Source organism: Pelophylax lessonae (genome assembly GCF_965119305.1).
Source record: "Pelophylax lessonae genome assembly, chromosome: 4".
NCBI classification, from domain to species: Eukaryota; Metazoa; Chordata; class Amphibia; order Anura; family Ranidae; genus Pelophylax; species Pelophylax lessonae.
This window is the reverse complement of record NC_138771.1, coordinates 239,092,614-239,115,686: the sequence shown is the minus strand read 5'-3', so window position 1 is coordinate 239,115,686 and position 23,073 is coordinate 239,092,614. Positions and strand designations below refer to the sequence as shown.

Here is a 23,073-nt window from a genome sequence, read left to right as displayed (position 1 = left end):
GTACAGCTTGGCAGCACTTGTGGGAACTGTTGGGTTGCACTAATGATCAGTGCCCTGATTCTCAGTGTAGATATCCCCATTGTAGATTTGCCGGTTATTGACTCTACTCACGTGCTGTCAGCATGATGAGGACTGCCGATAACTGGCAAACCTGTTTACACTGATCAGCTGTGATTGGACACAGCTGGTCACATGGTAAAGGGCCACTCACGATTGGCTCTTTACCCCGATCTGTGATCAGCTGTGTCCGAAAGACACAGCAATCAAAGATCCCTGCTGATGTGCGCCGCAGAGGTGCGCAAGCAGCATCTTCCCGGCAATGCGAGCCTGTGCTGTAGCTGTCTTTCGGCTATAGCGTGGGCCGGAAGAGGTTAATTGACTGCAATATGTACAAAATTCTGCAGCCAGAATCCTCACTAGGTCTGGTACAAGGATCCTTGGAGTATTACCCGTATCCTGGAGTCCTTGCACTAGCTACCTGTCAGGTTTTGCATAGACTTTAAGATCCTCTTGCTCACATTTAGGGCTCTTCGTGGCTTGGCACCCAATTATCTGTCTGAACTTTTATTCGCTTACTTAGAGTCATCTTTTCTAAACTCATTTAAAGCAAATCTAAAACCTTTTATGTTTAGACAAGTTTTCACATAATTGTCCCTTTTTCTGTCCTGTGTATTTCTTGTGTTTTGGTTTCTTGTCTTTATTGAGCGCTTCGAGAAGCTACCTTTAAAGGTGCTATATAAAATAAAGTTTATTATTATTATAACTATTACAAGGTATGAAAATGTGATTCTTTTAACCACTTGAGCGCCAGAAGATTTTACCCTCTTCCTAACCAGGCCATTTTTTTGTTATTCGGCACCTCGCTAATTTAACTGGTAACTGTGCGGGCGGTCATGCAACGCTGTACTCAAACAAAAATGATATAATTTTTTCACACTTATAGAGCTTTTTTTTTGTGGTATTTGATCACCACTGTTTTTTTTTTTTTTTTTTTTTTTGCTCTCTCTCCCTCTTTATATATATATATAGACTAAAAATTTTGAAAAAAAAAAAAAAAAAAACAGTAATTCAAAACAAAACATACCTAATACAAAATGTAAAAGACAAAAAAAATAAAGAAAAAAAAAAAGAGAAATTTCTTTATAAATTTTGGACGAGTTGTATTCTGCTACATCTTTGATATATTGATTGGTTTGTGTCAAAGTTATAGCACCTACAAACTATGATGTATATAAACCCAGCAGTAGGCAGCGACGTACAGGAACGTCGCTTTGTCTGCACCAGCCACTCGACCACAGTATATTGTGGGTGGGCATTCGCCAAGTGCTTTAAACATGTGCAATTCAAAACACAACTAGAAAGAAAAACACAAACAACAAAACAAAAAGTAATTCTTAAAACAAACATACACACATAAAAATATAACTTTAAACAACGCGCGAGACGCATCTAGTAAAACATCTTGCATTTTATTTAACACATGGACAATATTTCATATTAAGAATATACACTGCCATAGAAATATGTCATTGGCAACCAGCAACAAAGCCAGGGCAAATCCTGTCAATAAAAGTTGAAGATTTATTCCATTGTATTACTGTTAGTTGTGAATTTAAAGTGGTATTAAACCCAAAAACACTAAAAAAAAAAAAATTGGTGATCCTGCCATTAGGTCTGTTATTTTCCAATTCCCTTTTTAACAGACCGACCTGTCCAGCAAAATAGTCAGAGGGTTGAGACACATCATTTAATACTGACAAAGGAGCTTAGAATGGTCAGCTTTTATTCATTCATAAAAATAATCCAAAAAAGGAAAAAAAATTGTTGCTGTAACAGCTTGAAAAGTGTTAGCTGGGGTTTGGCTTTCATTTTTTGTTAAGTCCATTCTAACACTACCCTCTGCCCAGATTGGCCATGATGCTGATAAAAGGTGTCTCGTGATCTCTTTCATCCAAAGTGGAGACACCTTAAAGTGTTACTAAACCCAGGAGCCTGCATTCACTATATCTGGTCTCCCACAGTACACAGAACATAGAGATGCAATTATTTTAGTAAATATAAACTGCTAAATACCTTTTCTCATCAGCAGCATATATCATAGTCTTGTGACTTCTATCAGTGTCTGGTTAAAGCTTGTAGGAGGAGTTTTCATTCCCCTCTGACTGTCCTATGAGGCTGCAGGACCCCTGACACACCAACCTGAGCATGTGCAGAGTGCCCCCAAGGCTCTGTACTGTCAGGAGATGAATTGGGGACCGTGGAAGGGGAGGATCAGAGAAGACAGGACCAAACAGCCCTTTTACACAATGCACATGATTAACCGCTTAGGTTCCACAGGGAGTACAATAAGCATGCTTTACTGCATATACAGACTGATTTTACTCTTGTGGGTTTAGTAATATGTTACTACCCAGATCAACAGGTGAAAATAAGAGGGAAAAAAGCCTAAAAAAGAAGACTAATGCTGCCACGACATTGAAAGATTGGTTAACTGAAATATATTACATTTTCCTTTTGGGTTTAATACCACTTAAAGGGAAGCATATACATCGGGTGAACAGATTATTGGGTGGGAGGCTGGGGAAGACCCAGCTGTCATGGTACACGTGGGTACCAATGACATAGGCAGAGGAAGATGGAGAGTCCTAAACGATTTCAGGGACTTAGGCGCTAAGTTGAGGACTAGGACCTCCAAGGTAGTATTTTCGGAAATACTACCTGTACCTCGAGCCACACCAGAGAGGCAGCGGGACATAAGGGAAGTTAACGAGTGGCTGAGGAGCTGGTGTAGTAAGGAGGGTTTCGGGTTCCTGGAGAACTGGGCCGACTTCTCAGTCGGCCACCGGCTCTTTGATAGGGACGGATTGCACCTAAATGGGGAGGGTGCAGCCGTACTGGGTGCGAGGATGGCCAAAAAGTTAGAGGGGCTTTTAAACTAGGTGACGGGGGGAGGGTACAGATGTAGAATTAGCCAGTGGAAAGCAAGTTTCAGAGGGCAGAAATGGGGGCATTAGCGGTAGGGTGTTCGGAGCTCCTATACCCAGGGTGGGTATGGGGAAAAAATCAAGAGAGCAGCCTAAAAACATCAAATGAGGATATATGTAAGCGATCAAAATTAAGAGGTTTGTATACCAATGCCAGAAGCCTGGCCAACAAGATGGGAGTGCTGGAGCTGCTGATGTTTGAGGAGGACTTAGATTTTGTGGGGATAACTGAGACTTGGTTTGACAGCTCTCATGACTGGATGGCGGCCATTCAGGGGTATTCCCTTTATCGCAGAGATAGAGAAGGTAAAAAAGGGGGAGGGGTATGTCTGTATATTAAGAACAGTATACAGGTAAATATGAGGGATGATATTAATAATGGAGCTAAGGACGAGGCAGAATCCCTATTGGTAGAGCTTCAAAGGGAAGGCACGGTGGGGAAGGTAATATTGGGCGTATGCTATAGGCCCCCCAACCAGAGGGAGGAGGGTGAGGCGGACCTCATGTTGCAGATAGGATTGGCAGCAAGGATGGGAAATGTCATTATAATGGGGGACTTTAATTATCCTGATATAGACTGGGCAGAAGGAACCGCGCACTCAGCCAAGGCTAGGCAGTTCCTAAATATTTTGCAGGACAATTTCATGGGTCAGATGGTGAATGCACCGACAAGAAACAATGCGGTACTTGACCTACTGATTACCAACAATACAGACCTGCTCACGGATATAGAAATACGGGACAACTTAGGAAACAGTGACCATAGGTCAATAAGTTTCAGTATTAATTACAGTTATAGGAAACACAAGGGTAATATAAGGACACTGAATTTCAAAAGAGCCAATTTCCCTAAACTGCGCTCTCTGCTAGAAAATATCAAATGGGATAGAACCCTGGGAACAAAGAACACGGAGGAAAAATGGGAGTGCTTCAAGAGCATACTTAACAGGGGGATTGGCCAGTGCATTCCAAACGGAAATAAAATTTAAAAGAGCAAAACTAAACCCTGGGTGGCTAAACTCCAACATAAAAATGTATATTAGTGCTAAAGAAAAGGCCTTCAAAAAATACAAGACTGAGGGGTCATTGGCAGCATTTAAGCATTACAAAGAGTGTAATAAGAAATGTAAAAACAAAATCAGGGCGGCTAAAATAGAACACGAGAGACATATAGCGGAGGAGAGTAAAAAAAACCCCAAGAAGTTCTTTAAGTATATAAACAGTAGGAAAGCGAGGCCAGAACACATTGGCCCCATAAAAGATGATAAAGGAAATATGGCCACTGAGGACAGAGAAAAGGCGGAAGTGTTAAATCATTTCTTCTCTTCAGTCTTCACAAAAGAATCGGGGGGCTACACTAACCCAGCTTGTAAGGCCGAACTAAATAATACACCCCAGGAAGTGCCGCCATGGCTAACAGAAGATAGACTTAGAGCAAAATTAGAGAAACTTAACATAAATAAATCCCCGGGACCGGATGGCTTGCACCCGAGGGTTCTTAATGAGCTCAGCCAGGTGATTGCCAGACCATTATTCTTGATCTTTAAGGATAGTTTACAGACGGGTATGGTGCCAGCTGATTGGAAAAAAGCCAACGTGGTACCAATATTTAAAAAGGGGCCGAGATATATCCCGGGTAACTATAGGCCGGTCAGCCTAACTTCAGTAGTATGCAAAATTTTGGTGGAGGGGATGTTAAGGGACCACATACAAGACTTTAGTAATGAAAATGATATTATTAGTAGTAATCAGCATGGATTCATGAAAAATCGTTCTTGCCAAACCAATCTATTAACCTTCTACGACGAAGTAAGCTGCCATCTAGATAAAGGTAAGCCTGTGGATGTGGTGTATCTGGACTTTGCAAAGGCCTTTGACACTGTTCCCCACAAACGCTTACTGTACAAACTAAGGAAGGTAGGTATGGACCATAAGGTGAGTACCTGGATAGAGAACTGGCTCCAGGGGAGAGTACAGAGGGTGGTGATTAATGGGGAGTACTCGGAATCGGGCGGGGGTGGAAAGTGGGGTCCCCCAGGGTTCTGTCCTGGGACCAATCCTGTTTAATTTATTCATAAATGATCTAGAGGAGGGGATATCTAGTACAATCTCAGTATTTGTGGACGATACTAAACTAAGCATGCCAAGATCTTCTATGCAGGATGTGGAAACCTTACAAGCGGACCTGAACAAAATAACGGGGTGGGCAACTACATGGCAGATGAGGTTTAATGTTGAAAAATGTAAAGTAATGCACTTGGGCGTCAGAAACACGAAAGCAAGCTACTCACTAGGGGGGGAACCTCTGGGTGAGTCTAGGATGGAAAAGGACTTGGGGGTACTGGTAGACAACAGGCTTGGCAGTGGCATGCAATGCCAAGCCGCTGCAAGCAAAGCCAACAGAATACTGGGATGTATAAAAAAGGGGATTCACTCCAGAAATAAAGAGATTATTCTTCCACTCTACAAGACTCTGGTCCGGCCACATCTGGAGTATGCTGTCCAGTTCTGGGCACCGGTCCTCAGGAAGGATGTGCTGGAACTGGAGAAAGTCCAGAGAAGGGCAACAAAAATAATTAGGGGAATGGAGGACATCAGCTATGAGGAAAGACTACAAGCACTGAACTTATTCTCTCTGGAGAAGAGACGATTGAGGGGGGATATGATATCAATGTACAAATACTGTACTGGTGACCCTAGCATAAGGAACAAACTATTCAGAGAAAGGAGATACAATAAGACACGTGGCCACTCACTAAAACTAGAGGAAAGGCGTTCTTCACTGTAAGAGCGGTAAGGATGTGGAATTCTCTTCCACAAGCAGTCGTATCAGCAGGGAGCATTGATAGTTTCAAAAAACTATTAGATGGACACCTTAAAGACCACAACATACAGGGGTATACAATGTACGGTTAAAAGCGGACACACATACACATCATAGGTTGAACTGGATGGACTGATGTCTTTTTTCAACCTCACTATGTAACTATATGGTGATTGTCACACAGTGAGCAGCAGATGGTGATCCCTCCTGTCTACAGCTACCTTCAAAGGGAGAACCCAGCTGATAGATTTCCAGGAAAACTGATAACAATGCTGGAAAATGTGAGATTTGATTGATTTTTGTCTTCCCCAATGTAAGTTAGTACTGGAGGTATCTGTTTTTTTTTATTTTTGTACCCCTTCTGTTTCACTAGGCATCAACAAACACGCTCATGTGATCTCAGAGCTCATATGAACACAATAGTTAGTGGGGAAAACAGACCTTTCTCATAGGTTTAAAAAGTCTAACTCCGTGTTTAATGCTCCTTTCAATAGCTCATTGGGGCCAAAATGGCCAAAACAAATTATTAAATGCACAAAGAGGTGTGCGTGTTTGAGCACCTCCGCTACATACAGTATACAGCACTGTGTCTTGCAGTGGGACGAGAACTTCCAGTTTCACTCCAAGAACAAAATAGAGTCAGACGGAAGGGTGCTTAGCTCTTCATGGGAAGCTTTGTATTCTAGGAATGAATACAAAGCTTCCTCTGATTGGTTGAGGCAGAGAGGCAGGTGGATGATGTCACAAACTCTGCTTCAGCCAATCAGAAGAAGCTTTAAATTCATTAGGATACAAAGCTCCCTGTGAATGGCAGGAGCGGGACAGCAATGGATATTAAATGGCTTTTTTTTTTTTTTTTTTAATTCTTTATTTAACTACTTGCCTTCTGTGCACTTAAACACCCTTCCCATCCAGGCCAATTTTCAGCTTTCAGCGCTCTTACACTTTGACTGACAATTGCGCGGTCATGCTACACTGTACCCATATGAAATTTTTATCATTTTTTTCACACAAACAGAGCTTTCTTTTGGTGGTATGTAATCACCTCTGGGTTTTTTATTTTTTACAAAAAAAAGAATAAAGACAGAAAATTAAAAAAAAAAAAAAAAAAGTTTTTCTTATTTTCTGCGAGTAAATTTTGAAAATAAAATTTTCTCCTTCACTGATGTGCGCTGATGAGGCGGCACTGATGGGCACTGATAGGCTGCACTGATGGGCACTAATGAGATGGCACTTATGGGCACTGATGAGGTGGCACTTATGGGCACTGATGAGGAGGTACTAATATGCCGCACTGATGAGCACTGATAGGCGGCACTGATGAGCACTGATAGGCGGCACTGATGAGCACTGAGAGGTGGCACTGCTGGGCACTGACAGGTGGCACTGCTGGGCACTGACAGGTGGCACTGCTGGGCACTGAGAGGCGGCACTGAGAGGCGGCACTGACGGGAGGCACTGATAGGCGGCACTGGACACTGATGGGTGGCACTGATGGGCAGCACCATCAGTGCCCACACTCAGTGCCCATAGTGCTGCCAGTCAGTGCTCATCAGTGCCTAGATGAGCAGGCACTGACTAGCTGCACTATGGGCACTGATTGTGGGCATTGATGGGGGGCACTGATGGCGGGCACTGATGGGGGGGCACTGTGTGTGTATTTTTACCTTTAGTAATCAGGGCACTGGTGATCGGTGCCCTGATTACATTCTCCTGTGTCCCCGGCGCTGTGAGGCTCCCCCTCCTTCCTCACACTGCAGGCTCCGTGTGAGGAAGGAGCGCCGGCGATGAGAGATGATCTCATATGTTTACATATGAGATCATCGCTCATTGGATGGCCCGATCACGTGGTGAATGGCCGCTGTGATTGGCCATTCACCACGATTTGTGATCGGCCGTGTCCAAGGGACACGGCCGACACAGATTTTCCCCACAGCGCGCTCGCGGGAGCGCGCTGGGGGCGTGTCAATGGGAGGCCGTTTAAAAACAGCCTCCCGAAAATTCAAGTCCGCGCTGCAGCCGTATATAGGCTGTAGCGCGGATGGGGGGTGGTTAAAAGGTATGCCATGAAAAATAAGGAACAACCATACTACAAACAGTCGTAAGATAGCGACAGAAATTCTGACTACATAGTACAGGTAACAACCTGGTGTAAGACAGACGATCACAAAGCATAGACATATAGTGTAACCTGGGCTCGTATGTCGTCTTGTCTTCAATACTTAGTCATTCATGTGCAGTATTGTTGTAAACAAGAGTTTGTGTGGAAGGTAGTCCAGCGCCACCCACCCAAGTGGAGAGGGATAGGAATCCCCGCCGGCATCTACCACTTGGCCGGCAAGGGGGCCCACCAAATCCCCCACCCGAAGTGGGGAATTAAATGGCTTTAAGGGTTCCGCCTGCTTGTGAAAAGCTTAGCAAGCAATATAATCCTCTGTTGATAACGGTTTCAACTGAAGTCGAAGAATTCCAAATAAAGCAACCCTCAACCAGGAATGAAATCTCCGGCTCACAAGTAACCATCAAATGGGCCAAACAGCTTGATAAACCAAGAAAATAGCATTTACACCATAGGAAATGAAGCTTAATATGGTTCCTTTATTTTTTTCCCACATATCAGTGAAACAGTCAGACCAAGAAAGTCATAATTGTTTCTTACAAACTGAACCAGAAAATAATACAGGGTAAAATTTGGAGAAAAAAAGCTGACAATTATTGGGATACATGGTTTGGTGGCAAATTTATAAAACACAGTACATAATTTGAGAGAATCTGAAATAAACACTTTGCCAAAAATACCTAAAGCTGAACTCCGGGCAAACAGCCAAAAAAAAGTGATATACAGTACATTTTTTTACAGTATGTGCCATATGAATTATGAATTATATTTCTGTCTATCTGAGCCTGACATTTATAGCGATTTACCCCACAGCACAGCCTTGTCAAGCAGGAAGGGGACCTGATGTTTTCTGCTGCAGTTTCACTTTTACTTGCCCTCTCTACTTATACCCTGTGACTGGACAACAAAAGGAGAAGCAGCAAATGAATTGGCTCATCTTTCTGCCCTTTCTTACTTCCCTGCAGTGGAGCATACCCAATTAGTTCCTCTTACTGCTTCTCCCTCTCGGAGCTCTGCTGTATAGACTACAGTAGACTGCAAGAAGCTAAGGCAAATTCAAATTAAGGTTCTAACACTGCTTGCATTACAATAACAATGTAATAATGTATTGATTGTTAGCTTCATTATTTAGTGTCCTACATCTGCCTGGAGTTCAGTATTCTAAAAGTTGGGTCTGAACAGATATGTGTGCTGCTCCTGGCAGCCAAAACAAAAAAAAAAAAGTTTTCTGTAAATAGAATTTTTTTTTCAACAGTTCAGGGCTGACACCTATTGGGGTGGGACTTGAGCCTGGCGTGGGGCTTTTAAAGCAAATCTCTGAGCCATTTTAAACCTTAAAAAAAAAAAAAAACACCTTTATTAGCCAAGTAATTTCTTTACTATCTGAAACTATTTCCTCTAAAACGGTCTTCCCTTTGTTACAAAGGGTTTGAGTTCCCCAACTGCTAGGCTAAACATCCCAAGTGAAGCCACACTCAACCACCACCCTTTGTCCAGTTAGAGCACTTCAGCGGATAGTAAAGATGCCTGGTAGCATCTATTTTAAGCAGGATCTTTATATTTATGTCTGGCAGGTTTATATAAACTGTTCTGCTATCTAAAATTACTGCCAATGATACCTGTACCTTGTGACACTGTGGTGTGTCGGCTTAGTCAATACTGGGTTGCTTTAGAAAGAACATTTATCAAAATATATATTAAAAGTTATAACAGGAAATTAGGCAGGCTAGTTTCTAGGAATAGATAATATTTTACAAGTTCAACATCCACAATCATTACCTTAGGAAGACTAGCACACGTGTATGTTAGGAGTCGCAGTCTTTGGATTATTCATCAAAACAAAGGATATATAGCACAAAAATATCATTTTAATTTTAGACAATAGTCTAGTTTATTAACTATATAGTTGGGCAGTGAAATACAGGGATATTTGTTTCTCCAGTACACGGAGAGATTGCAAAATTCATCAAAAGAAAATGTTATTACCTATAATTTTCCTAACAAAAAAAAAAAAATCAAAAGGGCACTTAGGTAACTTAATTATTTTAGTACTTAAAGTAGAATTCTAGGATAAAGCCAACTAATCTTTAAAATGCTCCCTCCTAACATCTATTCTGACTAACATGTGCATGAAAGATCTGTATATTTCCCTATTTTCTGGCCCCTCTAGTCCGGGTCAAGTGATCTCCCTTGTTGGCTTCAGGGAAGAGGAGAGAGCGCTTGACAACGGCTGGCAACAAAACCCATAGGCTTACTATTGCGCATCTATTGTTGGCACTCCCTGCTCTCTTCTGCAGTTCCTGCTAGCCAACACAGGGGGAGCTGTATTACATGACTTGAGCAGGCTGAAAATAGGCAAGGATACAGATCTTTCTTATACAGGTTAGTCAGCATAACTATTGGAGGGGGAGGTAGTATTTTTTAGGATTAGTTAGGTTTAGCCTTGAATTCTACATTAAAGGTGAAAACATAGCACTACTTGGCAAAAAAAAAAAAAAGCCATCTCATCTATAGTAAATATAGTAGTGTGCATTAAAGTGATTACAACTTTTTTTTTTTTTTAAATAACAAACATGCTATACTTACCTGCCCTGATCCTTCTCTTATGGGGTCCCCCGCTGGCGCTCCTCCTCTTCTCTGTGTGCCACCATGGTGACACACTTGTGGGCTCGATCTCAAGCCATGCTGCCTGTATCCATAGACAAAGACAGCATGGATTGGCTCAGACCCCTGTTTCTATGTCACAAAATTTGACTGTGAGAGCTGGGAGAGACGCTACAAATGGGCACAGTGCTGGATTGAGTGAGGGCTCAGGTAAGTATAGGGGGGATGAGGGGGGGGGGGGTGATGTTACCACCTAGACATTTTTTACCTTAATAAAGGGTAAAAAGTGTTTAAGCTTTATAACCACTTTAACTTGAACCTTTGCAGCTGGATTTTATCAAAATTTAACACACATTCAATTTTCAAGGTAAAACTGTATAAAAATGCTGCCCTACCACCTGTCAAAGCCTTTTTTACTAGAAAGAGGCAGGTTTATTTAAAAGGCGAATATACAATGCATTAAGAGCTGTATTCCGCATCAACTACTCAGATTTTATCTGTCAGTAATCTGTCTGCGTTATTGCATGCAGATTTTTTTTTTTTTTTTTGGAGGGGTGGAACGAGGGGTTACTATGTTCCTGCAGATACCTCGGGTCAATACTCTCATCCAGGAAGCCAAGAACAAATGTAGATACACCTCCCACAAAATCTGTTCATGTGCTTCCACATGCTGTCTTGAAACATCAGCAAGCAGTAGATTTTAAAAAACAGTTTGAGCGTACATAGAAAATATGCATTGGTATATAAACAAAGCATTACAATGTCCAGTGGTTTACATAAGTGCCAGCTATTTCCCTAAGCAGACTATAGGTGGCAGAAACTTTCTGATGGGTAGACTGGATGCCTTCCCAAACCCCCCCCCCCCCCCCCCTTGTAAATTTCTAATTCAGACTGATTAACAAAAGGAATGATCTGGAAATGAAGCTGCATTTTATACAACATTTTGTATAATAAAAAAAAACAACGGTTCTTTTTAGTAGGTGAAAAGTCTGTATTAGGATGGAGTCTTCAATGCTTCTTTCCCCACTTTGGGCTCAGAAAAGTAGTACTAAAAGTGAGGACGGAAATTCCAAGAATATGCCGTGCTGGGTAATTATTCACAACACACATAAAGGGAATCAATAACAGGTTTTCAATAAATAATCATGTATTAAGCTGCATGAGTCCAATGAATCAATAAAAATATAATAAAAGTCAGCTAGTCAGTATTTACAATTTATACACCTATTTTCTCTGAAATAGTGTCCACCAATGGAAAATGTGCTTTAAATGAAGTAATGATATCCTGTCTTTACCTTCCAATTATATCTAGACATCAGTCAATATAGTATTCTGCTCAGTGATCCCTTTACCTTCTGGCTAACAGAGATTATGTAAACAGCACCCTGATAATATGGTATATATATTACAGCCCCCATCAGTTGGTGCTGTTAAGCATGGATAGGAAACTAGAGATCAGCTCTTGGAAAACATCTTTGTTATGGATGAAGGTTTACAGTTTAGAAAAGAGTGGCAGGCCTTCATACATGACTGATTTTAATTTAGCCCAGTCACAAATATACTGAAATGTTGTTCTTTCTTGTTTCAGCACCTTGGCAGCTTTTTTAAGTTTCTCTTCATTGCGATCTAGATATAGCTGGCTGTCTGACTGTAGTTGGTTAAGCTTTTCCTTGCGATTTTCGTCCAGTGGTACGTCTTCATTCATAACTGGGTTGAAACGGAAGTAGGTGTCTGGTGGCAGCAGAGCATCCAGCATTTTGTGAACCTCTGTGTTTATTGAGAAACAAAATATTAACATCAGAATGAGTTCTTACACTTATCATTTAGAATACATAACTCAGAAATAGGCAACATTCAAGAACATTGTACAGTGAACAGACACAACCCAGTAAATCACAGGTAGCTGCCATTTTACTGTCACAGGTCAGAAAAAAGAAGAAAACACCTCACTATGAACAAAAATATATATTCCTCCAGTTCTTTTAATACACAGAGCCCAATAAGGACCAATTAAATATTAAAGTAAACCCTCCTATCGCTTCTGCTAAGGAAGCTGCCTTCTTGGCCTCTGGTTAATCTTCAACTACCATGATGCTGCACATGTGATCAGTTATGACACCAGCCATTGGATGGTTTGACAGTTTGGTTGAGAGCACAACCAATGTGATAGTTACATTCCTGGCATGTGCCGGAAATTTAACAGTTTTTTTAACTGTTAAATCAAAGGGTTTACTTCCGATTTGATGCCAATAAACCACGACCTAATTTTATCACAGAGTTACATAGCAGGTAAGGTTGAATAAAGACAATAGCCCATCCAGTTCAACCTGTGTAGGTGTATTTTTGTCAGTGTCAATAATTATTTCCCATATCCCTTTATGTTATGTTCTTTAAAGTGGAGTTCCACATAAAACAAAAAAAAAATACATAAAAATACCCCCGGGACAGTCAGGGCTAGTGCATTCCACAATGGATAGCCTCTTAACTGTCCCGGGTTGCACTTACCTGTAAGAAGAAATACTTGCCTTGAAAATGTATTGTCCAGCGCTGCCATCTCAGGTGTGGGCAGCTTGAAGCCAGCGCGATTCTCTTCTGTGTCCTCTTCGGTCCCACGATGCACTGCACCGGCCCCGCCGTCACTTCCAGGGCTGCAGCGTCATCCCTGCACAGCTTCTGGGCATGCCCAGATGTTTAGCAAGGTATGACGGCGCCTGCACCGGAACTGACGTCCGGGCCGTTTAAGGCACATTGATTCCTGGGAGCGATGACGTTCAGCTCCCAGGAATCATTGCAAGCTAGGAAGTGATGACTCGCCGTGGCCGCCGAGGGAGGAAGAGGAAGTAAGGTAAGTATACTATCTTCTAAAACAAGGTAAGTAAAAAAAAAAAAAATGCGATAATCCATTTGTTTTTCAGGTGACCCGGAGCAAGAAGATGGACGGAAGTTACATTTTAGGGTGGAACTCCACTTTAAGATGCATGTCAAAGGAGTCTTCAAAATATCAATTGCTTAAAAAAATTTGGCGAAGGCGCCTAGCCCTAATAAAAAGATATTAAAACCTGCTGCCCTTTTAATTGTTAAAAACAATAAATAGGTATAGATGATTGGTAAAAAGGCACCGGTGATCTTTTTGTGATGTTAAAGAATATTAAAAATTATTTTCCATACAAAACATAAATAGTGTATATATAAATAATCAATAGTAAAGTGCCGGTGCTATCCTCTACTTATGTAGAAAAATTAAATTATTCAAGTGCTTGCTAGTGTATTCACATAATACATTAATATACCATAATAGTGCATATAAAATCAATAAATCCGATTAGTAAAGTGCAAGTGCACACAAGCAAAGGATAGCACTTGCACTTTACTAATCGGATTTATTGATTTTATATGCACTATTATGGTATATTAATGTATTATGTGAATACACTAGCAAGCACTTGAATAATTTAATTTTTCTACATAAGTAGAGGATAGCACCGGCACTTTACTATTGATTATTTATATATACACTATTTATGTTTTGTATGGAAAATAATTTTTAATATTCTTTAACATCACAAAAAGATCACCAGCGCCTTTTTACCAATCATCTATACCTATTCAAAATATCAATACTCCCTGCTGACAGCACCAATTGTGGAAGAGAGTTCCATATCCTTATCGCCCTGATAGTGAAAACCCCCCTGCACAGCTTAAGGTTAAACCGCTTCTCCTCCAATCTCATTGTGTGGTCCCGTGTCCTCTTACACTCTCTGGGACTGAAACGTTTTTTCTACGCTGGGATTACCATTGAGGTATTGGCCATTATGTCCCCCCTCAAGCTTCTGTTCTCCAGCGAGAAAAAAAATGTAGCGCTTGTAGTCGTTCCTCGTACTTAAGGTTCTCTAGTCCGCTTATTAATTTCTCTTTGTTCATTGAGAGACACAGCTCCTAATGTTCTTATCTCTTGGGTTATACTGCCCTCTACAGGAGTAGGACACTAGGCAGAAAAAAAGCTTGACTACGCCCATGGGCAGTCCTGGGGGGTATACTCCCACTCTCAGCTATAGGCACTCAGTTTTTTTCTGCCTAGTCAGGAGTAAGGACATAGTTCCTTGCTGGGATCTTGGTCCTGGCAATTTTTTCCTTTTCTAATCAGATTTTTTTTTTATTTTTCCTGTGAGAATTTACAATCAAGTCCCGGACTGGGCGACGGGCTGGATATTTTTAAAAAAGTGGTCACCCCAGTCTGGCCAGCGCACGCAGACCAGAGCTCCGTTACAGGCTCCATCCTGGACTGGGGTGGCCAGCGAGCTAGACACCTTGTGGGGACACATATGACCGGGTGCCGATAGTCAGTGTTACCCTGGCCGACAGACGCCCCCCCCCCCCCCCAATTTGGTGGCGAGGAGGTTCTATCTTGGGAGTGTTACCCGCACGCACACTGGACTAGTAAGTAGATGGCCTCCTTCCCGGATAGTGAGTGGGGCGCGGGTACTCCCTGGGGTGGTCGGTCCCTCCGGTGTTCACCTCCAACCCCCCCCCCATGTGGGGGCTCATGGGCTGGCATTCTACATGCCCTGTGTCCCATCTGGCAGGTGCGCTGTTCCCCCTCTACTCTCGGGGGTTGTTTGTACTGGGGGGTCTCCCTTGGGCTGTATGTAAGGCCAGGGGAGCGGGTGATCGGACTTCCACGTAGTCGGACCTGCTGGTAATTTAGGCAGTGGCTTTGCGGCCTACTGGTCGGATGCTTTGTGGGGCAGCTTTGGTGAGGGCAGCTGAAGCCCCTGCTCTCTGCTCAGGCACCCGTCCTCCCCTCCACTGCCTCGGTTGGTCCTGGTTCCTTTGGAGCCACACACTGGCAGCTAGATGGCTAAAAATTTGGGCTGCGGCTTACTAGCCGAGAGCTCCGTGGGGCAGGTCTAGTGCGAGCGGCTGAACCTCCCGCTTTCAGTCCAGGCATCCACCCTCCCCTCCGCTACCTCGGCCCATCCCTTCTTTCCTTCGGATCCACGCACTTGCGGCCGGGCGTCCAAAAATTTGGATGGGCATCGCTATGGCGGTGGTCCTGGTCTCTGCAAGTAAGCGCCGCCATTATTCTACCGTTCCCAGTGGTACTGTTGGGCCCTAGGGGATTTTCTGCTTGTGGGACTACTTGCATCAGTGAGGCGATGGGTCCTCTGTGGGCCTTGGAGGGGGCATAAGCGGTTGGTGCCCCCTATGCGGGGCCTTAGTCGGTGCTTTTCTGTGTGGGGCCTCAATAGCACCCACTCGGGGTCTTTTTTGTGTTTCCCGGTAGCGCCCTTGTATCCTCCCCTGCCTCATCAATTGCCAGACCTGGATTCTGGCTCCATCGCAGCAGACGTGCCCACCCTGTGGGGTTAGTCCATGTCTCTGACCTGTCTGATAGTGAGGATATTCCCTCCTCAGCTGTAGCTGTACTCGAGAGGCACTGGTTGAGCACGGATTGCAATCCGTGTGGGAGACTTTGCAGATGGAGGGTGTAGCTGAGGCGGCTGCGTAGGTTGTCGTTCCCCTTTTTTGACATTCACTAGCCATCTCGCACGGCAACAGTGTTGCCTTCTCCCTCCTATTTTGACGAAAATGCCCAGATTGAATGGGAGCGTCCAAAACGTTCCCTTGTGGTTCCTAAACACCTTCCTCTGAGGTACCCCTTGCGGAGTCGCTACTCCAGAAATGTACTTTTCTACCAGTGGTGGACTCCCCTGTCCCCAGGTTGGATAGGGCAACCATGATTCGTGTAGAGGAATCTCTGATCTTAAGGATGCGGCTGACAGGAAGGCGGAGGCTGTGGCTGCAATATATTCTCTATTGCTGACTCAGCGCACAGGCCAGTACTGGCCATTGCCCTGGTGTTACAAACACTGACTGACTGACTGACGTTTGCACTATGACCTAGAGGGTAAGCAGGTTTCCCTGCCTTGGCTGAGTTGGCGGACCAGTTGGTCCAGGGACGGCAGCTTGTCTGCAGACCAGCCTCCTAAGAAGCTCTGACTGCCTTCCTCCTTCAACGAATTGGGATTGCCCTGGGTGAATGAAAATAGCTCCTCATAGCAGACGTGGTCCTGCTTTTACGGAGTTTTAAGTCCTCCTTGGGAGGTACCAAGCGGCCCTGGCCTGGCTTGCCGAGAGCAGGTTTTTTTTTTTTTTCACTAGACCTGCAGACAAGGCATCTTTAGCCTGGAGGTGTGCCTTCACCCGTGCCTGGGGTGGGGGGGACGGGGAAGTTTTCGCTGGTTTCTGGGCCCGTGGACCTTCTTGGTGAACATCCAATGGGTCCACACAGTGCTACTGTCCGATTACAATTCAGAGTTTTCGTTCTTGCCCTACGAAAGGGAGGGCTTGGTTTGTCCAATTCTGGACCTTAGGGCTCTGAGCCGCTTTATGCGGGTACGGAAGTTCAGAATGGAGTCCATTTGCACGAGATGCCATCCCTTCCTTAGATGGACTTCCTTGCTTGTATCAGCATCGAGGATGCTTCCATGCACATTCCAATGGGTGCCCGACTCTAGCGCTTCCTCCGTTTTGCTGCGGAGAGGAGTATTACCAATTGTGGCGTTGCCCTTGGGTCTCGCCTCCGCCCCCTGGGTCTTTGCAAATGTGTTGGCCCCAATGCTGGTATTGTTACGTCAGTGGGGGATTGTAGTACTGGGCTATTTGGACGACCTTCTTCTTCCCCTACGGCTCTGGTGGACAACTTAGAGATCACTATACGAATTCTGAGGGAGTTCAGCTGGATTCTGAATTTTCTGCGCTGGTTCCTTCCCCAAAACTGGACGATCTGGGTCTTACTTTTGTTCCTCCAGTGCAGTCCTCATTGCCACCTTTGGACCTCAATTTGGTGTGGTCAGTCCTTCAGAAACCTCCCTTTGAAAATCTTAGGGAGATTCCCCTGATTCCGCTGTCCCTGGAAGTGGCCCTTTTTGGTGGCAATCACTTCTGCATGCAGAGTATCGGAACTGGCGGCGTTGTTTTGTCGTTCACCTTCCTTGGTGCTTCACAGTAAAAAGGTGGTTCTTCGCCCCTGTCTGTCGTTCCTTCCAAAGGTCATCTCTGACTTCCATTTGAATGAAGACATTGTATTGCCTTCCCTGTGTTTCTCCTTTCCCTGTTAAGATGTTCTCTCCTCGGGCACTTAGTGCCTCCTAGGCTTTCCGTCATCAGTTGTCAGTGCCGCAGGTTTGCAAGGCGGCTAGTGTAACCCCAGAGTCTCACCACCCGAGCTGGAAAGTGCCAAAATGATCTGCCACAGAGCTGGAAAGCGGAAGAGGAAATGCTGATCTGACACTACAGGCCCCCAAAGCCTTCAGCATTGTCTCAGACTATAGGAAAATGGCCGCCAATGCAAGTTTATGGGGAAACAAAAAACACAGCCGCTGAACTGCAGAAACATGGCCGCCGAACCGGGAATCACAGAGACCACAGAAAAATGACAGCACCATGTGACACTGCACAGACCCTGGACCCCAGGGAAGAAATTACAGACCCCAGGAGGGGACTCTCTAGGGACCCCCCACAGCACTCAGGTACGGGCACCCCTAACAGGGACCGACAGGGACATCACCCACCGCTCCTCCAGCCCAGCACCATGTAGCCCCCTCTACCCAGTGTTACTCCTGCCCCCAAACATGGGCCAGATGAGGGCATCCAAATTTAGGGGGAACCCCGCAGGGAGGAGGGGGGAAGCACAAGGGGGGGAGGAAGGACACAGGTGGGCCTACCATCCCCAGAGGGAATTCAGCAGGAAAGGAGGGGGCACACTACTCACCACACCACGGTCACCAGGTGGGTGCCACTCCCAGAAGTCCACCGCACCATCTTGGAATGGGGGTGCTGCGGCCTGAGGTATGCTGCGACTCTGGTCATGACCAGGGCTATGTGACCTCAAGAGGTGTTTCACTCGCCTGTCAGCCCCGTCCAGTGGGGCTAAGTCGCAGCCAACTTAGCGCGGAGCTAGTAGTTGGGTCGCACTCGTAGGCCAGACTGGGAAGACTGTAAGGATCTAGAATATCCAGCGTGTCGCCTAGTCCGGCTGTTGATTGCAGTTCTCACAAGAACAAATATAATAAAGAAAAAGTATAAAATTCCATTTGAATAGGAAAAAATGCCAGGACCGCAGATCCAGCAGAGAGCCAGGTCCTTACTCTTGACTAGGCAAAAAAAAAACCTGGAAGTCCTACAGCAGGAAATGATGGTATACCCTCTGGGACTGCCCCAGGGGCGTAACCAAAAAGGTTTCTGCCTAGTCCTACTCCTGAAGAGTGACAGTATGATACCCAATGGTCTGAAGAATTGAAGCTCTGTCTGTCAGTGAACGAAAGAGAAAATGGGATTTTTGACTTACCATAAAAATCTATTTCTCTGATGTTCATTGACGGACACAGCACCCTCCCCAGTTGGATTTCTTCTGACACTGCTTGTAACAAAACTGAGTGCCTATAGCTGAGAGTGGGAGTATACCCCCTGGGATTGCCCATAGGTGTAGTCAGGCTTTTTTCTACCTACTGTCCTACTCCTGTAGGGGGCAGTATAGCCCAATGGTTAAGAAGATCAGGAGATGTGTCCAATAATGAACATCAGAGAAATAGATTTTACGGTAAATCAAAAATCCCATTTTTGTTGCCCTTCTTTGGACTCTCTCCAGCACATCCCTTCTGAGGACTGGTGACCAGAACTAGATGGAATACTCCAGATATGGCCTGACCAGAGTGGCAGGATTATAGTTTCATCCCTGGAGTATATCCCCTTTTTTAGGCATGCTAAAATTCTGCCGGCTTTGGTACCTGCAGCTTGACATTGCATGATATTGCTCAGTCAGTACTAGATCCTTGATTCCCCAAGAGGTTCTCCCCCTAGTGAGTAGTTTGCGTTTATGTTTTAGCCCCCAAGAGCATTACCTTACATTTCTGCACATTAAACCTCATTTGCCATGTAGTTGCCCACCCCATTTTTATGTTCAGGCCTTTCTGTAAAATTTGTCCGGATGTGAAGTTATTGCTCTGCATATTTTGGTGTCGTCTGCCAAAACTGAGATTGAGCTATTAGTCCCATCCTCTATATCATTTATGAACAAATTAAACCCCCACTTACCACTCAAGACCAATCAATCAGAGTACACATTATTTATCACCACCCTTTTGGACACACCCCTGTAAACAGTTTTCTATCCAAGAACAAACCTTATGGTCCATATCCCAGATTACTTATGTGATCTATGAATGGAAGGGGAAGACCTTTCAATCATCTGCCCCTCCTCCATTCACAGATCATATTTCATTCACAGAAACTGTAGCATGGCTTCTATGAATGGGGGAGCTGAAAGGAAAGAGTAGGCATAGTTGGGCACTTTCGATGAGCACCTATCCCGGCTTCGCCAGTTCCATTAACCACTGGGGTGGTAACCGAAGAAAAAAGATTGCTACTAAAGGAGTAGACAGCAGCACACGGAGTATCGATCATAAATAAATGTCCCTTGCGCAGATTTGTTTTGGAGTAAACTTAGGCTTTAACATACACTTTAAATAAATCACACCGCACTCCTGAAGAACACATGTGAAAAATGCAGGTTTTACCTTTAAGCATTTAAAGTATAACTAAAGGCAAACTTTTTTTTTTTTTTTGTTCTGGATGGAAGGGAAATGGATTAGAACACTTTTCAGTTTTTATTGCAGGCAATGTTCCTGTTGTGGAGATACGCCCTCTCTATTAGCCCTGTTTACCATTATCGTTAAAAGTGAAAGTATATCCCAGATTTTGGGTTGTTCCCAGAAAAGTAATAGAGGGGAAATCTTCCAATGGGGACACAAGTTTTGGTGCCCTGAGGGTCCCCAAGAGATTCCTCTAATTTGCAGGGATTTCCTCTAAATTCCTGTTTTGGGACAAGAAGTAAAGTTAAGTCTTCCCGATGGGACAATGATGGCAAAATAAACCTTACAGAGGTTATAGCCCTCCCTTACTCTATCAAAAGTGAAAATAAAAATTGCCTATAGGTCTACTTTAAAGTGATACGGAACACACACTGTTTTGTCCATTCTATTTTTGTATGTGGATGACGGCACTGTAATTATTTTGATAAAAAAAAAAAAAAACACATCTAAGCACCATTTTCCTAATCAATATACTGCTATCTCATGACCCAGCTCATTCCCAGCCTGTCTGCAAGGAAACATGGGCAGGAGATGCTTCTAGTCCTCTGCTGCTGGACACATGTAAAAAAAAAAAAAAAAAAAAAAAAAAAAAAAACAGCCTTTGGAATAAGGAGTAAAAATAAATAAGATCAAAAAACAGTTTTAAATTGTTATACAAGTAAATATTTAATCAAAATATTTTAATATTTTTTTGGCAAGAACATGGTGTGGGCAGATTTCTGACAGGCTGTGTCACGCCCCTCCAGCCTGTGTCTTAGACTAAGATTAGAATAAGAGGGAGGTGAAGCTTCCATTAATCTACATGTAAGATCTGGCCCCCATTGTGTTTAGCTGGTTAGTGGGCATAAAGAAGGAGGGAGGGAGTGGGCTGTTATTTACCACTGTGTATACACCCACATGTGTAACTCTATAGTCACATGGGCTGCTCAGATGTGATAAGGAGGAAATGCTCAGCATAGATACTCACTGAAAACTGATCATGTGCAGAGCTGCCACCACAGCTGAAAAATCCCTAGCTGAATTGGGGACATGAACAGAAGGTGGCGATAGAGAGCAGCAGGATCAACCAGGAGTTTTTTCAGAATACAGAAAACAAATCTCATCAACAGCATGTAATAACGGAATTTTTGTAAAATCTTACCTGTAAAATTCCTTTCTCTGAGTCCTCCGACAGTCGCCGCCTCTTCATATTCGTCACATATGGGGTATTAGACTTTGCTCCGAAGGAGTAGCTAGGCAACAGAATATGTTAACAATAAAGCTTTAACATATCCCACCCTCAAGGGGTGGTCCCCTCAGTCAATACCCTCCTACTTCCTGCAACCATATCTCAGTTTTAGTGGAATAGCAGTAGAGTATACATTCAAACCCCAAAAGAGGGGCGGGGGCGGCGACTGTCGGAGGACTCAGAGAAAGGAATTTTACAGGTAAGATTTTACAAAAATTCCGTTTTCTCTTACGTCCTCCGACAGTCGCCGCCTCTTCATATTCGTCACATATGGGGACGTCCCAAAGCAGTGCAAACATGAGGGGTGGGAAACGCATCCGCGCCGAAAGGCAACGCAGTCTCCACATCAAAGAAAGGAACCTTACCAAAGGAAGGAAACCAGCTGGGCAACAGCAAAAATAAGTGCTCACCAGGAGCAACAACCCAGGAAAAGACAAAAAACCAGGGGATACAAAACTTATCCCAACAGCCAGGAGTCCCCAACAAGGGACCCTAGGGAACAGCCGCACTAAGAACCTTGCGGCCAAAGGAAGCATCCGCCGATGCCTGAACATCTACTTTTTAGAATTTTGTGAAAGTGTGTACGGTCGACCAAGTCGCCGCCTTACACACCTGGGCTACAGAAGCCCCATGACGACAGGCCCAAGACGTACTCAGAGATCTAGTAGAGTGCGCCTTCACAGGCACAGGGGGAACCTTCCCCTGCAAGGCATAGGCCTGTTCAATGGTCTGCCTGATCCATTTGGCAATGGTAGAGGCGGAAGCCGCCATGCCCTTCCGAGGACCCTCTGGAAGAACAAACAAGGAGTCCGTCTTTCGAAAAGACTCAGTCGATTTAAGGTAAACCCTAATCGCCCGAACAACATCCAGAGAATGCAATCTCACCTCCTTTGGATGTTTAGGCTTCGTGCACAACGAAGGCAAAACAATATCCTCGTTAAGATGGAATTCCGAAACTCGTTTCGGCAGAAAAGAAGGATTAGGTCGCAAGACCACCTTATCCAAATGAACAACCAGGTACGGAGACTTGCAGGACAAAGCCGCCAGTTCCGACACTCTGCGAGCCGAAGTGATCGCCACCAAAAAGGCGACCTTTTTGGACAACATAGACAACGAGATCTCCCTGATCTGTTCAAAAGGAGCACGTTGTAACACAGATAGGACTAGATTCAAGTCCCAAGGGGGCAAAGGATCCCTCCTAGGAGGAACCAGATGCCGCACACCCTGAATAAAAGTGCCAACTAAGGAGTTGGAAGCCACGGGACGTTGAAACAGAACGGCCAGCGCAGACACCTGACCCTTTATCGTAGCCAGCGCCAAACGCTGATCGACACCCGTCTGAAGGAAAGACAGCACACGGGAAACCGAGTACGTGCGGGGTGAAAACCCCCTGGACTCACACCAGGCAAAATAGGCCTTCCAAGTACGGTAATAAACCTTTCCCGAGGAAGACTTCCTCGCGTTGATCAAGGTATGAACAACCTCTGGAGAGAGACCCTTCTCCTTCAGGACCTCGGTCTCAACAGCCAGGCCGTCAAAGCCAGCGACTGTAAAGCAGGATGGTAAATCGGTCCTTGAGACAGTAGATCGTCCCGAAGAGGCAGACGCCAGGGGGCGTCGACCGCCAGATTCACGAGGTCTGCGTACCAGGACCGGCGAGG

General features: G+C 44.4%; 1 protein-coding gene across 1 annotated transcript in view; it reads right to left on the bottom strand.

The window, feature by feature from the left end:
- Positions 1-11,479: 11,479 nt before the first annotated feature.
- Positions 11,480-23,073, bottom strand: part of PNPLA8 (patatin like domain 8, phospholipase A2) — a gene marked incomplete at its 5' end in the record, with an annotated part of 104,211 nt that continues 92,617 nt past the window's right edge. The window contains 1 exon segment of the mRNA XM_082256839.1: positions 11,480-12,298. Within this exon segment, the coding sequence (XP_082112965.1) occupies positions 12,024-12,298 (275 nt within the window). The 3' untranslated portion in view covers positions 11,480-12,023.